Source organism: Rhineura floridana, chromosome 9 (genome assembly GCF_030035675.1).
Source record: "Rhineura floridana isolate rRhiFlo1 chromosome 9, rRhiFlo1.hap2, whole genome shotgun sequence".
Lineage (NCBI taxonomy): Eukaryota > Metazoa > Chordata > Lepidosauria > Squamata > Rhineuridae > Rhineura > Rhineura floridana.
Genome location: NC_084488.1, coordinates 122,482,166 through 122,494,499, shown reverse-complemented (window position 1 = coordinate 122,494,499; position 12,334 = coordinate 122,482,166). Strand labels below are relative to the sequence as shown.

The 12,334-nt window shown below is 46.2% G+C and overlaps 1 protein-coding gene across 1 annotated transcript in view; it reads right to left on the bottom strand.

Moving 5' to 3' along the window:
• The window catches only part of FBXO41 (F-box protein 41), a 56,133-nt gene that overhangs the window by 34,249 nt on the left and 9,550 nt on the right, over positions 1 to 12,334 (bottom strand). The window contains exons 2-6 of the mRNA XM_061584928.1: positions 6,955 to 7,165; positions 5,635 to 5,714; positions 3,852 to 4,216; positions 2,244 to 2,479; positions 926 to 1,041 (exon numbers count right to left, since the gene is read on the bottom strand). Of these exons, the coding sequence (XP_061440912.1) occupies positions 926 to 1,041; positions 2,244 to 2,479; positions 3,852 to 4,216; positions 5,635 to 5,714; positions 6,955 to 7,165 (1,008 nt within the window). The remainder of the gene's footprint in view (positions 1 to 925; positions 1,042 to 2,243; positions 2,480 to 3,851; positions 4,217 to 5,634; positions 5,715 to 6,954; positions 7,166 to 12,334) is intronic.

Genomic DNA, 12,334 nt, shown 5'->3' with positions numbered 1-12,334 from the left:
TTTATGGAATCAATCCATCTCTTGTTTGGCCTTCCTCTTTTTCTACTCCCTTCTGTTTTTCCCAGCATTATTGTATTTTCTAGTAAATCATGTCTTCTCATGTTGTGTCCAAAGTATGGTAACCTCAGTTTCATCATTTTAGCTTCTAGTGATTGTTCTGGTTTAATTTGTTCTAACACCCAATTATTGGTCTTTTTCGCAGTCCATGGTATGTGCAAAGCTCTTCTCCAGCACCACATTTCAAATGATTTTTCTCTTATCCGCCTTTTTCACTGTCCAACTTTCACATCCATACATAGAGATCGGGAATACCATGGTCTGAATGATCCTGACTTTGGTGTTCAGTGATACATCTTTGCATTTGAGGACCTTTTCTAGCTCTCTCACAGCTGCCCCACCCAGTCCTAGCCTGATTTCTTGACTATTGTCTCCATTTTGGTTAATGACTGTGCCAAGGTAAATCCTTGACAAGTTCAATGTCCTCATTGTCAACTTGAAAGTTACCTAAATCTTCTATTGTCATACTTTCTTGACGTTCAGCTGTAGTCTTGCTTTTGTGCTTTCCTCTTTAACATTCATCAGCACTTGTTCCAAATCATATGAGTGAAAATAACATGCAAAATGCACTATAGAATGGGAAACAACTTGTAAAAATGTGCACATTAGTCAAAACTGCCTACAAAAATGTGCTTATCAGTAGAAATTCACACAAAAATGCTGGAGAATTTTCATGAAGATTTTTTTTAAAAATACCTGCAAATTCCTGCAATAATGTGGAGAACTGAATCTAAGATTGGAAAAATGAGACATTGAGAGCCCTGAAATTGACAGATCTTTTCTTCTCTACTCCAGAGTGAGCAAAATATGGTTGGGGAGGGATGCTTTGTGACTGTTGCTCCAGAAGGGTCTGAAGGGTCTGACTCACCGTGTGCTTTTCATGTAATCCTCCTTGGTTTCTTTCTTCCCCCTCTGCCGGGGCTTGAGATTCTGGAGGGTGAGGGAGTGCGTTTGTGTGCACCACTGTGACAGCATGACCAGGAACTGAGGAAGGAAGAGGTAGATCAGCCACTCTACTTCAGGGAAATGGCACATGTGAAATGAGAACCTTCTGCTTGAAGCAATCATCCAAGTGAATTGGTACTCTCTAATTTAAAGCACATTCCTCTCTCTGCCCCCAATTCGTGGTAAGTGCAATTTTTTAAGGGTGCTGGGAATTGTTGCTTTGTGAAGGGTAAACTACAGTCCCCAGGATTCTTTGGGGGGGGCAGAATGTGCTTTAAATGTGCTTTAAATGCATTGTGTGGGTGCAACCAAACGTCCACACTAGAAACACTTCTGATGAAATTGATTTCAATAGGCAGCAAAGAGTGGGACAGTGAATTCACTACAGGTTTTAGTCCAAACTTTCAGCACCTTGGACAGCTCCTTGAAAGTTGAAAGGGCCTTGAGAGAGCTTGCAGCACCTTGGACAGCTCCTCAAAAATTCAGACTAAAACCTGAAGCAGATTCACTGCCCCACCAATCTCCATTGGCAAAAGGCATGATGGGGCTAACAATTAGAATGGGAGGGGAGTCTGTGACCCTTCCAATGTTGTTGTTGGCCTCCAACTTCCATCAGCCCCAGCCACCATGGCCAGTGGTCAGAGATGGTGGGAGCTGAAGAGAAACAGATTAGCCACCTCTGAATTTGAATTAGAATAACATTTAGGAAGACACAAAAATATATGATGCAGTCTAACTGGATTGCAAATCTTCCATTTAATTCTGCTCATCTTCTCCTATAGTTTTGCATGTTACTGTCCACAAATCTATGCAAATCTAAGTCTTGGCCTGCTTAGTGCAGGATTCACAATGCAAGACGCAACTTCTGCATCCCTGCCAGGTTGCCATACAGTCTCCACTTAAATACCTCCAATGGAGAAAAACCCACTATCTCCTCAAGCAACCTGCGCTACTGTTGGACCGCTCGTACCAACTGGAAGTTTCTCCTAATGTTTAGTTATGGCTACTCCGTCCCTTGTAAGCATCATCAGTTTAGATCAGGAGTGGTTAACCATTGGTCCTCCAGATCTGGTTGGACTCCAACTTCCATCACCCCTGACCATTAGCCATGCTGGCTGGGGCTGATGGGAATTAGAGTCCAACAATGTCTGGAGGGTCACAGGGTAGCCATCCTGGCTTCAGAGACCACTCCAGAACTCAGTCTTTTTTTAAAAAATAATGAGCTTGAGGCTTTTGGTTACCTTAGAAGACACCCTGGCATTCTCCAACAGCACCCGGGTCCACACAGCAGGGTGCCGCGCCACAAATTTCCAGTCCTTGCAAACCTCAGCAGCCCTAAGCAGCGTCTTGGTGTCAAGGTATGTGAAAATGCAAAAGAGGGCGGCTCGCATCTTGAGGATCTCGGGGCTGATGACCTCATTGGAGCGAGCTGGGCTGCCTCTCTCAGGCCTGACAGCCTTCTCTCCGTCGGACCTGCCTGTGACAGAAAGGACCCATAAAGGGCATTTGCACATGTGACTTCTCGGCACTTTACAGATTAGAAACAGGCACTCCTGGGAGACTAACAGCACAATCCCACACGCGTCTCTCCTGAAGCCAGCCCCACAGAGTTTAATGGTGCCATTCACCTTGTGCCAGCATTGTCATCTTCTTGGCACCTGGCAAAGATGTATTTCATTCCAAGGCAGGGGTTCCCAAACTGTGGTCCGTGGACCATGAGCGGTCCCTGACATCCCCGCATTAAATATTCCTATTGATTTTTTCAATTGTATTGTCATTGCTTCTTTTATTCCTTTTATTGTACTTCAACATATTACTATTTGAATTCTATGGAATGCAATATTAGAAACAAAAGAAGCAATTGAAAATACAATTGAAGCCCATACAGAACCTAGCACAGCATACCACAATTGCTACAACAGGCAGAAAAATCATTAAGTAGTTTGCAAAGACCACCAGCAATTTTCCATTGGTGGGTTGGGGGGAATTTTGGGAACCACTCTTGCAATGGCTTGGTTTCAGTGGCCATCTTTTGGTTCATCCTCGAGTAGTCTTTTTTTTAAGCAATCTTGGGGATGACCACTTTTAGTATATGTGCCTCATGTAAACAGGGGTGGGCAACTGGGTGCCTTCCAGGTGTGAACAACTCCGTCTCCCATCAGCTCCAGCCAGCATGGCCAATGGTCAGGGAGTGTGGCAGCGGGAGTCTAGCAACAACCCATAGCTTCTGGAAAGCACCAGGTTGGTAAAGGCTGATTCAAATGCATATTTTTGTTAGACTTTACTTTATTTTGCAAGATGCATCAGATCACCTTTTGGTGTGGGAAGTGATGGATATATTTTATACATGAAACTAGCTAAACTTACAGACATATGCAGCTTACACCCAATATCAGGAGCAGAATTCAGCTCCTGACAGCAAGGTTAAGAGGGCCCTGTTTCAGAAAGAAAGGCATCTGTAGGGCTTTGAATGTTGGATTAGGACCTGGGAGTGCAGGGCTCTAATCCCCACTCAGCCATGAAGCTCACCAGGTGACCTTGGGCCACTTCCCAACTCTCAGCCTCACCTACCTCAAAGGGTTGTTGGGAGGATCGTTTGGAAAGAGAAAGGAGCTGTGTACACTGCCTTGAGCTCCTTGGGAGTAAAGGTGGGATATAAATAAAATAAATAAGTAAGGGGAGAGAGAGAGAGAGAGAGAGAGAGAGAGAGAGAGACAGAGAGAGAAAGAGAGAGAGAGAGAGAGAGAGAGAGTGAGAGAGAGAGAGAGAGAGAGTACCCTTCTGTCAAAATGCTTTTGCACTTGAGGTGGGATCCCTTCTCTCTTCTCTTCCTTATGGAGGAAACTCACCTTGCGGTCTTGAGCTGTTTCCAGGCCTGGAGGAGTTCCCCTGCTGAACTTCTGGTGGGACCCTGGGCTCTGTCTCCCACATTTCAGCCTCTGACTCGGTTGTCCTGGAGCCCACATCAGAGATGTCACCTTCCTCGCCTTCTGTGCTGTTCCGGTAAGGCCTGCGGTGCCAGTTCTGGATGGCTTGTCTGCGCAGGCCAGATGCCCGCACCCCTCCGGGCCTCTCAAAGCCACTCTCTGGACCTCGGTTCTGTCCACCTTGGTAGGAGGGTCCATCGGTGGTCTCCTCTCCTTGGTACAGTTCGGGGCTGTCACTGTCATAGCAGCCTGAGCTCTGTGAGACGGCTTTGGCGCGGCTGGAGGCTCTATAATCACAGAACCAGAGAGCTGGAAGAAGGAGCCACCCAGAGGCTTTCTAGAGCAACCCTTTGCCACGTCAAACAGCCAGTGTGACAAAGTGGTTAGAGTGCTGGACTGGGACCTCGGAGAGCAGGGTTCAAATCTCCACTTGGCCCTGAAGCTCGCTGGGTGACTTGAGGCCAGTCGCTGCCTCTCAGCCTTATCTACCTCACAGGGTTGTTGTGAGGTTAAAATGGAGGGGGAAGAGAACCATATACGCCACCTTGAGCTCCTTGGAGGAAAGGCAGGATATAAATGCAATAATAAATAAATGCATACATCATGCTCCCCCCCCCAAATGCTTGGATGAGTGAGATGGCTTGGTTCTGTTTCGACTACCCCCCCATAGCTATTGCTTTCAGAGGGCTACCAGAAGGGATGAACTGAAAATGGCCTGTCTTCGAGTCGATTCCGACTTACGGCGAACCTATGAACAGGGTTTTCATGGTAAGCAGTATTCAGAGGGGGTTTACCATTGCCTTCCTCTGAGGCTGAGAGGAAGTGACTGGCCCAAGGCCACCCGTGAGCTTCATGGCTGTGTGGGGATTCGAACCCTGGTCTCCCAGGTTGTAGTCCAACACCTTACTGGCTCTCTACGAGAAGGGATATGTGGGTAAAATTTGGGACGGGGCTTATGGATTCCGTTAAGGGACATCTTAACTTTCCCCCTATAATTAGAACATTGCCTCCCTCCCCCACTTATCAGACTACTGCCAAGTGGTGGAAGCAAAGAGTCTGGATGGGTTACATATACTCTGGGCTTTTTTTTATTTTAAAAACTAATTCTGCACTGAAGCACAAGGTTGAATTCTATGTTAAGGACACAGACATTTTATTATTTTATATCCTGCAAGCAATGGGGAAGGGCAAAGTGCACCAAACCACAATCCCTGAGCGCTAGAAATGCAGCACTGCTCCCTCTGAGAATTCAGCAGCCTGTTTTTGTGCAGCCTTAAGGACTAGCAGCCTATTCCTAAATGAAAGCTGAGATTCCTAGGATGCCAGATTCAGCCCTCAACATGCCTTTGTGCTATGGGGCTGCAGAACGCAAGATGCCTGGGCTATACGACCTTTTCTCTGAACAGTTTACTTTCTGAGCTGGGGGGGTTGTACACAGGTCCACCTTTGGGAAGAGTTTAGTTCTTTGCCGGGACCCCACAGTGGACACTGAAGCCTAAATTTGCACACATTGAAACTGAAGGCAATGTCTAAAGTGAGGCATCACCACTTTCCTGTTCCTTAAAGCATTGTTCCTCAACATGGTCCTCTCCAGATGGGGTGACAACTTCCATCCGTCCCGGCCAGCACAGCCATGCTAGAGAGCACCATGCTGAGAAAGTCTGCTCCAAAGCAAGCAGATGGAAATGCAAGGCCGATTTCTTACCCAGTGCTTGAAGATGACCTTTGGTTGGAAACGGCATAGGAACTGTGTGCTGTTGCTCCAGGGACGGAGTGCCTGTCTCTCTGCGGAGACAAAAGAACTACGGATCAGCAGACTCCTTCCCACCCACCCGACAAGACACCGAGCACTTGAGCTGAACTCTTTCTTCTCTCCCGTTTACAAGACCATCACGACTACAACGGAAGAGGCCACAGCAACGTGGGATTCAAACGTCCATCTTGAAAGGCTCGCAAACGGCAGCAGCGGGGCGGGTTGCTTTATGTCTCTTTCGTTGTGTGTGTTTGCAGATCAAAACAATATATCCTGGATGAGGCAGACTTCAATATCATGTTGGATTGTGGAGAAACAAATCCTGCATTCAGCGTTACGATTATCAGCAACGGGAGCAGTGAAAATCCCAGCCCCCAATGCTACTTCACCATCGGAAGGTATGGAGGGTGGGGTACCTTAGGCCCGGGGGTGAAATGCGGTCCTCCAAGCCTCTTTGCCTGGTCTTAGGGACTCTCCCCATGCCACATCTCTTCCCAGTCACTCTCCCCCGACCATGCCCATCGCTAGCTGTGCATCACAACCTCCCTGGGTGTTTTGCTCAAGGAATCCACCCTTGAACACTTACAATGCCTCTTTCGTGCCTATATGGAAGATTCGGAAGAGAACGTGAATGTGTGCAGGAAGTGGCCTACTGTACAAAGGTAAAAATCTGCATGTGTTGCTCCGCCCACTGTTGCCTCTGGCCCCGCCCACTGCTGACATGTGGCCCTGGAAGGTTGCCAGGAAGGGAATGTGGCCCTTATGAAAGGTCCACAACCCTTGTGCACAGAGAAGTTGCACACAATGGGGTTGATAGGCTTGGGGGAGGGAGTTGATTTTCACTGGGGGAAAAGGTTACCCACCCTCCCACTGCACCAGGGTCCTGATCTGAATTTTACCCCCATCACCTGTGGTTGCTATTTGACAACATTTAAAGAGGTGGTGGTGGTGGGGAGAACCTCAGGGCCTCCAAGCTTCCCTATCTGGCCCTCGGGATTGTCCCAATGAAGACTGGTGGCTCCAATGTCAGTGAGGCAGTGAATCCGTTCTGGGTTTTAGACTGAACTTTCAAGGAGCTGTCCAATGTACTGAAAGCTGAAGGCATCTTGGCAGCTCCTTGAAAGTTTGGACTAAAACCTGGAGCGGATTCACTGCTTCACTGGCAATGGACCCACCAATGTCCACTGGATTGTCCTCAGAGCCTATCTCCTCTCTCCCCAGCCAGACCCTGACTGGCTCTGTGTTGCACTCTCTTTCAGAGTTGCTAGGTACCGGTCTTCCGGTGCTTTTGGATCCGGGCACGCTGCACCTCCCCAAGCTGCAGTTGGGAGTCGTCCCGCAGCTGCTACTGATGATCTGGAGTTGCTTCTCAGCTCGGTCGGCCCTGTCCAGAAGTTCCTCAATGAATTGCTGGAGACGCACTTTAGCGTTGGCTTCACGGGCAGCTGTCTCCTTCAGGAAATGGTCAATCTGGATCACTTCCCTGCAGGGGGAGGCGAGAGCCAGGCAAACATTAATGCCCCTCGTGGAGAGTTAAATGACCCTTTCCCATAGCAATGTTACAATAAATAGAAATATCAGCCGTCTCAGACCCTCTGGTCGGCAGGGGAGGCTTTGTTGGCTGTCCCACCACTGGTTGGCATTGACCCATGACAGGACCATTTCATGGAGGCTCCCCATTTGTGGAATGCCCTCCCCGGGAAGGTGCATCTGACTCCCTCATTATCGACTTTCAGGAGGAACTTAAAAACATTCCAGTGTTTACCCAAGTATTTAATGGCCAAAAGATACTGTTCTTGGCAACCCTGAAATCACTGGTTAGGAGAATGCTTTTAAACTTTAATATATATATTAAAACAATAAAAACCTCTGTTTGGTTAATCACAATTACATTCACATATAGATAGATAGATTAGATAGATAGATAGATAGATAGATAGATAGATAGATAGATAGATAGATAGATAGATATTTTAATATATTATATTTTAATATATTATATTTTAATATTTTGATATCTATCTATTGATCGATCGATCAATCAATAAATCATAGATCGATTGATTGATAGATAGATATTGATAGTGATATCGATATGTTTGCCACCCTGGGCTCCCTCAGGAGAAAGGTCAGAATATAAACTAAATGAATTAATGAATAGGTAAATGAACACATACATGTACGAATTTGGCTTTTCAGTCACCAGGCCTGGGTAGTAAGAGTGCTAGGTATTATTATGGTGGTGGTGGTTGTTAAATCTACCCTGTCTCGCTACTACAACAAAAAAAAAGTCCTTTGCTGCCTGAAAGAGGTGGTAGTGAGACCACTCCTGAAGAGACCCTCACTGGACCCAGAAAATCTTAATAACTATAGGCCGGTAACAAATGTTCCATTCCTGGGCAAGGTCCTCGAACAAGTGGTGGCAGGCCAGCTCCAGACACTCTTGGATGAGACCGATTATCTGGATCCATTTCAGTCGGGTTTCAGGCCTGGTTTTGGCACAGAAACAGCCTTGGTCGCCCTCTATGATGACCTTTATCGGGAGAGAGACAGGGGGAGTGTGACTCTGTTGATTCTCCTTGATCTCTCAGCGGCTTTCGATACCATCGACCATGGTATCCTTCTGGGGGGACTGGCTGAGTTGGGAGTGGGAGGGACTGCATGGCGGTGGTTCCGCTCCTACTTGGCAGGTCGCCTCCAGAAGGTGGTGCTTGGGGAGCATTGCTCGGCACCCTGGACTCTCCAGTATGGGGTTCAACAGGGGTCAGTTCTGTCCCCCATGCTGTTCAACATCTACATGAAACAGTTGGGTTCGGTCATCCGGAGCTTTGGAGTGCGTTGCCATCAGTATGCTGATGACACGCAGCTCTATTTTTCCTTTTCATCTTCTTCAGGTGAGGCTGTCAATGTGCTGAACCAGTGCCTGGCTGCGACAATGGACTGGATGAGGCTAATAAACTGAGGCTCAATCCAGACAAGACTAAGATGCTGCTAGTAGGTGGTTCTTCTGACCGGATGGTGGATGTCCAACCTGTCCTGGATGGGGTTGCACTCCCCCTGAAGGAGCAGGTTCATAGCTTGGGGGTTCTCCTAGAACCATCTCTGTCACTTGAGGCTCAGGTAGCCTCGGTGGCACGGAATGCCTTCTACCGACTTCGGTTGGTGGCCCAGCTACGTCCCTATCTGGACAGGGATAACCTGGCTTCAGTTGTCCATGCTCTGGTAACCTCCAAGTTAGATTACAGCAATGCGTTCTATGTGGGGCTGCCTTTGAACACGGTTTGGAAACTGCAGCTTGTGCAAAATGCAGCGGCCAGATTGGTAACAGGGCCCAGACATATAAAACTGATTCTGGCCCACTTGCATTGGCTGCCCATGTGTTTCCGAGCTCGATTCAAGTTGCTGGTTTTAACCTATAAAGCCTTACACAGCTTAGGACCACAATACCTGATGGAACCTCTCCCGACACGAACCCACACATACACTACGCTCAACATCAAAGACCCTCCTGCGGATGCCTACTCCAAGGGAAGCTCGTAGGAAGGCAACAAGGGAGAGGGCCTTCTCAGTGGTGGCCCCCAAATTATGGAATGCTCTCTCTGACGAGATCTGCCTGACACCAACACTGTTATCTTTTCTTGCACCAGGTCAAGACTTTCCTCTTCTCCCAGGCATTTTAGCATGTGTTTTTAAATTGCTTTATTTAAAAAATGTGTTTTTAAATTTGTATATTTGTTTTTAATGTTTTTAATTGTTGTAAACTGCCCAGAGAGCTTCGGCTATGGGGCGGTATACAAATGCAATAAATATAAATAAATAATAAATTTGCAATTAAAGTCAGAAATCACAGCAATAAAAACACCCAAAGAGCTGTAATTTTTTTTAAAAAAAAAATTAGAACAGCATTGCATTGTGAGAAAACTAGCTGTAAATAACAACCAACATATAACAGTATAAAACACTGATGCTGATTAAAAGCCCAGAGGAACAGGATGGCCTTTGCCGGATGCCGGAATGATGACAACGAAAACATCAGGTGAACCTCTCTATGGTTCACTGGGCTTACCATTCCTTCTATGTCCAACGTTCAGTTGTAAGTGCCGTTCCCAAGTGCCGTTCCTTATGTAGCCAAAATGTCACAAGAAGGACGTATGGCAAGCAGGATTAGGTGAGCCCCAAGGTAACCCCCAGAAGAAAATCTTTAGGGAAAATCTGGGGAGGGGGGAACCCCAAACAACCGAATGAGGACCAAGCATGTCATGGCCATGGGATGTGGACAGACTCTTCACGGGGTGGTGGTGAGGAAGAGACAGGAAAACCAGGTGGCGGGGGAATGGAATGGAGTCTCCTGGAAGATGGCATGTCTGATTGACTGGCACCATGAATGAGAGCATTCTATATGACCTCTAGGAAAGGTCCTCAAATGCCAAGATGTATCACTGAAGACAAAAGTCAGGATCTTTCAGACCATGGTATTCCCGATCTCTATGTATGGATGCGAAAGTTGGACAGTGAAAAAGGCGGATAAGAGAAAAATCAACTCATTTGAAATGTGGTGCTGGAGAAGAGCTTTGTGCATACCATGGACTGCAAAAAAGACAAATAATTGGGTGTTAGAACAAATTAAATGAGAACTGTCACTAGAAGCTAAAATGATGAAACTGAGGTTATCATACTTTGGACACATCATGAGAAGACCTGATTCACTAGAAAAGACAATAATGCTGGGAAAAACAGAAGGGAGTAGAAAAAGAGGAAGGCCAAACAAGAGATGGATTAATTCCGTAAAGGAAGCCACAGACCTGAACTTACAAGATCTGAACAGGGTGGTCCATGACAGATGCTCTTGGAGGTCACTGATTCATAGGGTCGCCATAAGTCGTGATCGACTTGAGGGCACATAACAACAACAACATATGGCAACATTTCCCTTGTTTAACATACATTTCAGCTTTTATGTGATCAGCAACACAGGAAGCTAGCTGCCTTGTACTGAGTCAGACCATTGGTCCATCTAGCTGAGTATGTCCTGCACCGACTGGCAGCAGCTTTCCAGGGTTTCAGAAGGCAGTCTCTCCCAGCCCTACCTAGAGATGCCAGAGACTGAACCTGGGACCTTCTGTATGTTTTAATATTTAAGCACCTGCTGAAAACCTTTCTGTTCTGCCAGGCTTATGCAGGCAATTAAGAAGATGCTTTTTTGGGGGGGGGGGTCAGTTGACTTTCGTTCTTATTGTATTTTTAATGTTTTTGATTCCACGGTTGTTTTTTAATGGGTTGTACACCGCTTTGATGTTTTTAACGAAATAGCTGTATACAACTATTTTTTATAAATAAATGAATGAATAAAGCAAATGATCCACCTTTGAGCTACGTCCCTCCCCCAATTGTCGCAGTATGTATTTTTTTCCCTTTATTTCCCTCTGACCTCAGTTTTTTTGTGCATCCACGTGTGTATACTTTACCTGTAACTTAGATGTTATTAAAGATGTTTTGTTTTCATATGTTTTAATGTCTTTTGTTTTTTAAAGATGTTTTAAAATGTTCTTAATGCTTTTATTTGCTGCCCTGGGCTCCTTCTGGGAGGAAGGGCAGGATATCAATGTGATGAAACAAGCAAACAAACAAACTTAGAATAATTCTTCATGTATCTGAGGAAGTGGACTCTAATCCACAAAAGCTTCTGCTGTAATAAAGCTGTTAGTCTTTACGGTGCCAGAAGACTCTGGGATGTTTTTCCTGAGGGGAGGAGGAGATCCAAAAGACAAAGCTCACTCTTTCTAATAGATACCAGCCTAATTTCTCAAGGGAAGGGCCTCAGGAGATTATATTAGTTGCTAGGCACAGAATCCTAGAATCCTAGGGTGGCCCTTATGCCCACTCAAGCTCAGCTTTCCCCAGCCTGGGGACCTCCAGTTGTTCTGAATTATAACCCCCATCAGTCCAAGCCAGCACAGCCACACTCTGGGAGACCTGATGAAGAAAGACCTGGGCAAGAGCCAGGCTTTCTGTTTTCACAGAATTATAGAATAGTACAGTTGGAAGGGGCCTATAAGGCCATCAAGTCCAACCCCCTGCGCAATGCAGGAATTCAAATCAAAGCGTTCTTGACAGATGGCTGTCCAGCTGCCTCTTGAATGCCTCCAGTGTCGGAGAGCCCACTACCTCTTGGTTCCTTTGACGTATGGCTCTAACAGGACATTTTTCCTGATGTTCAGTCGAAATCTGGCTTCCTGCAACTTGAGCCCATTATTCTGTGTCCTGCACTTGGGACAATCGAGAAGAGATCCCGGCCCTCCTCTGTGTGACAACCTTTCATGTACTTGAAGAGTGCTATCATTTCTCCCCTCAGTCTTCTCTTCTCCAGCCTTTCTTTAAAAGCTTGCTCACTATCAATTTTAACGTTTTGGTCCATCCTAATAAAGGTATTCTAATACCCTAATAAAGATAAAGAGTTATGTAACTTTAAAGTTGACAGGGAGGACATTGAACTTGTCAAGGATTATCAATACCTCGGCACAGTCATTAAACAAAATGGAGACAGTAGTAAAGAAATCAGAAGAAGGCTAGGACTGGGGAAGGCAGCTGTGAGAGAACTAGAAAAGGTCCTCAAATGCAAAGATGTATCACTTAACACTAAAGTCAGGATCAT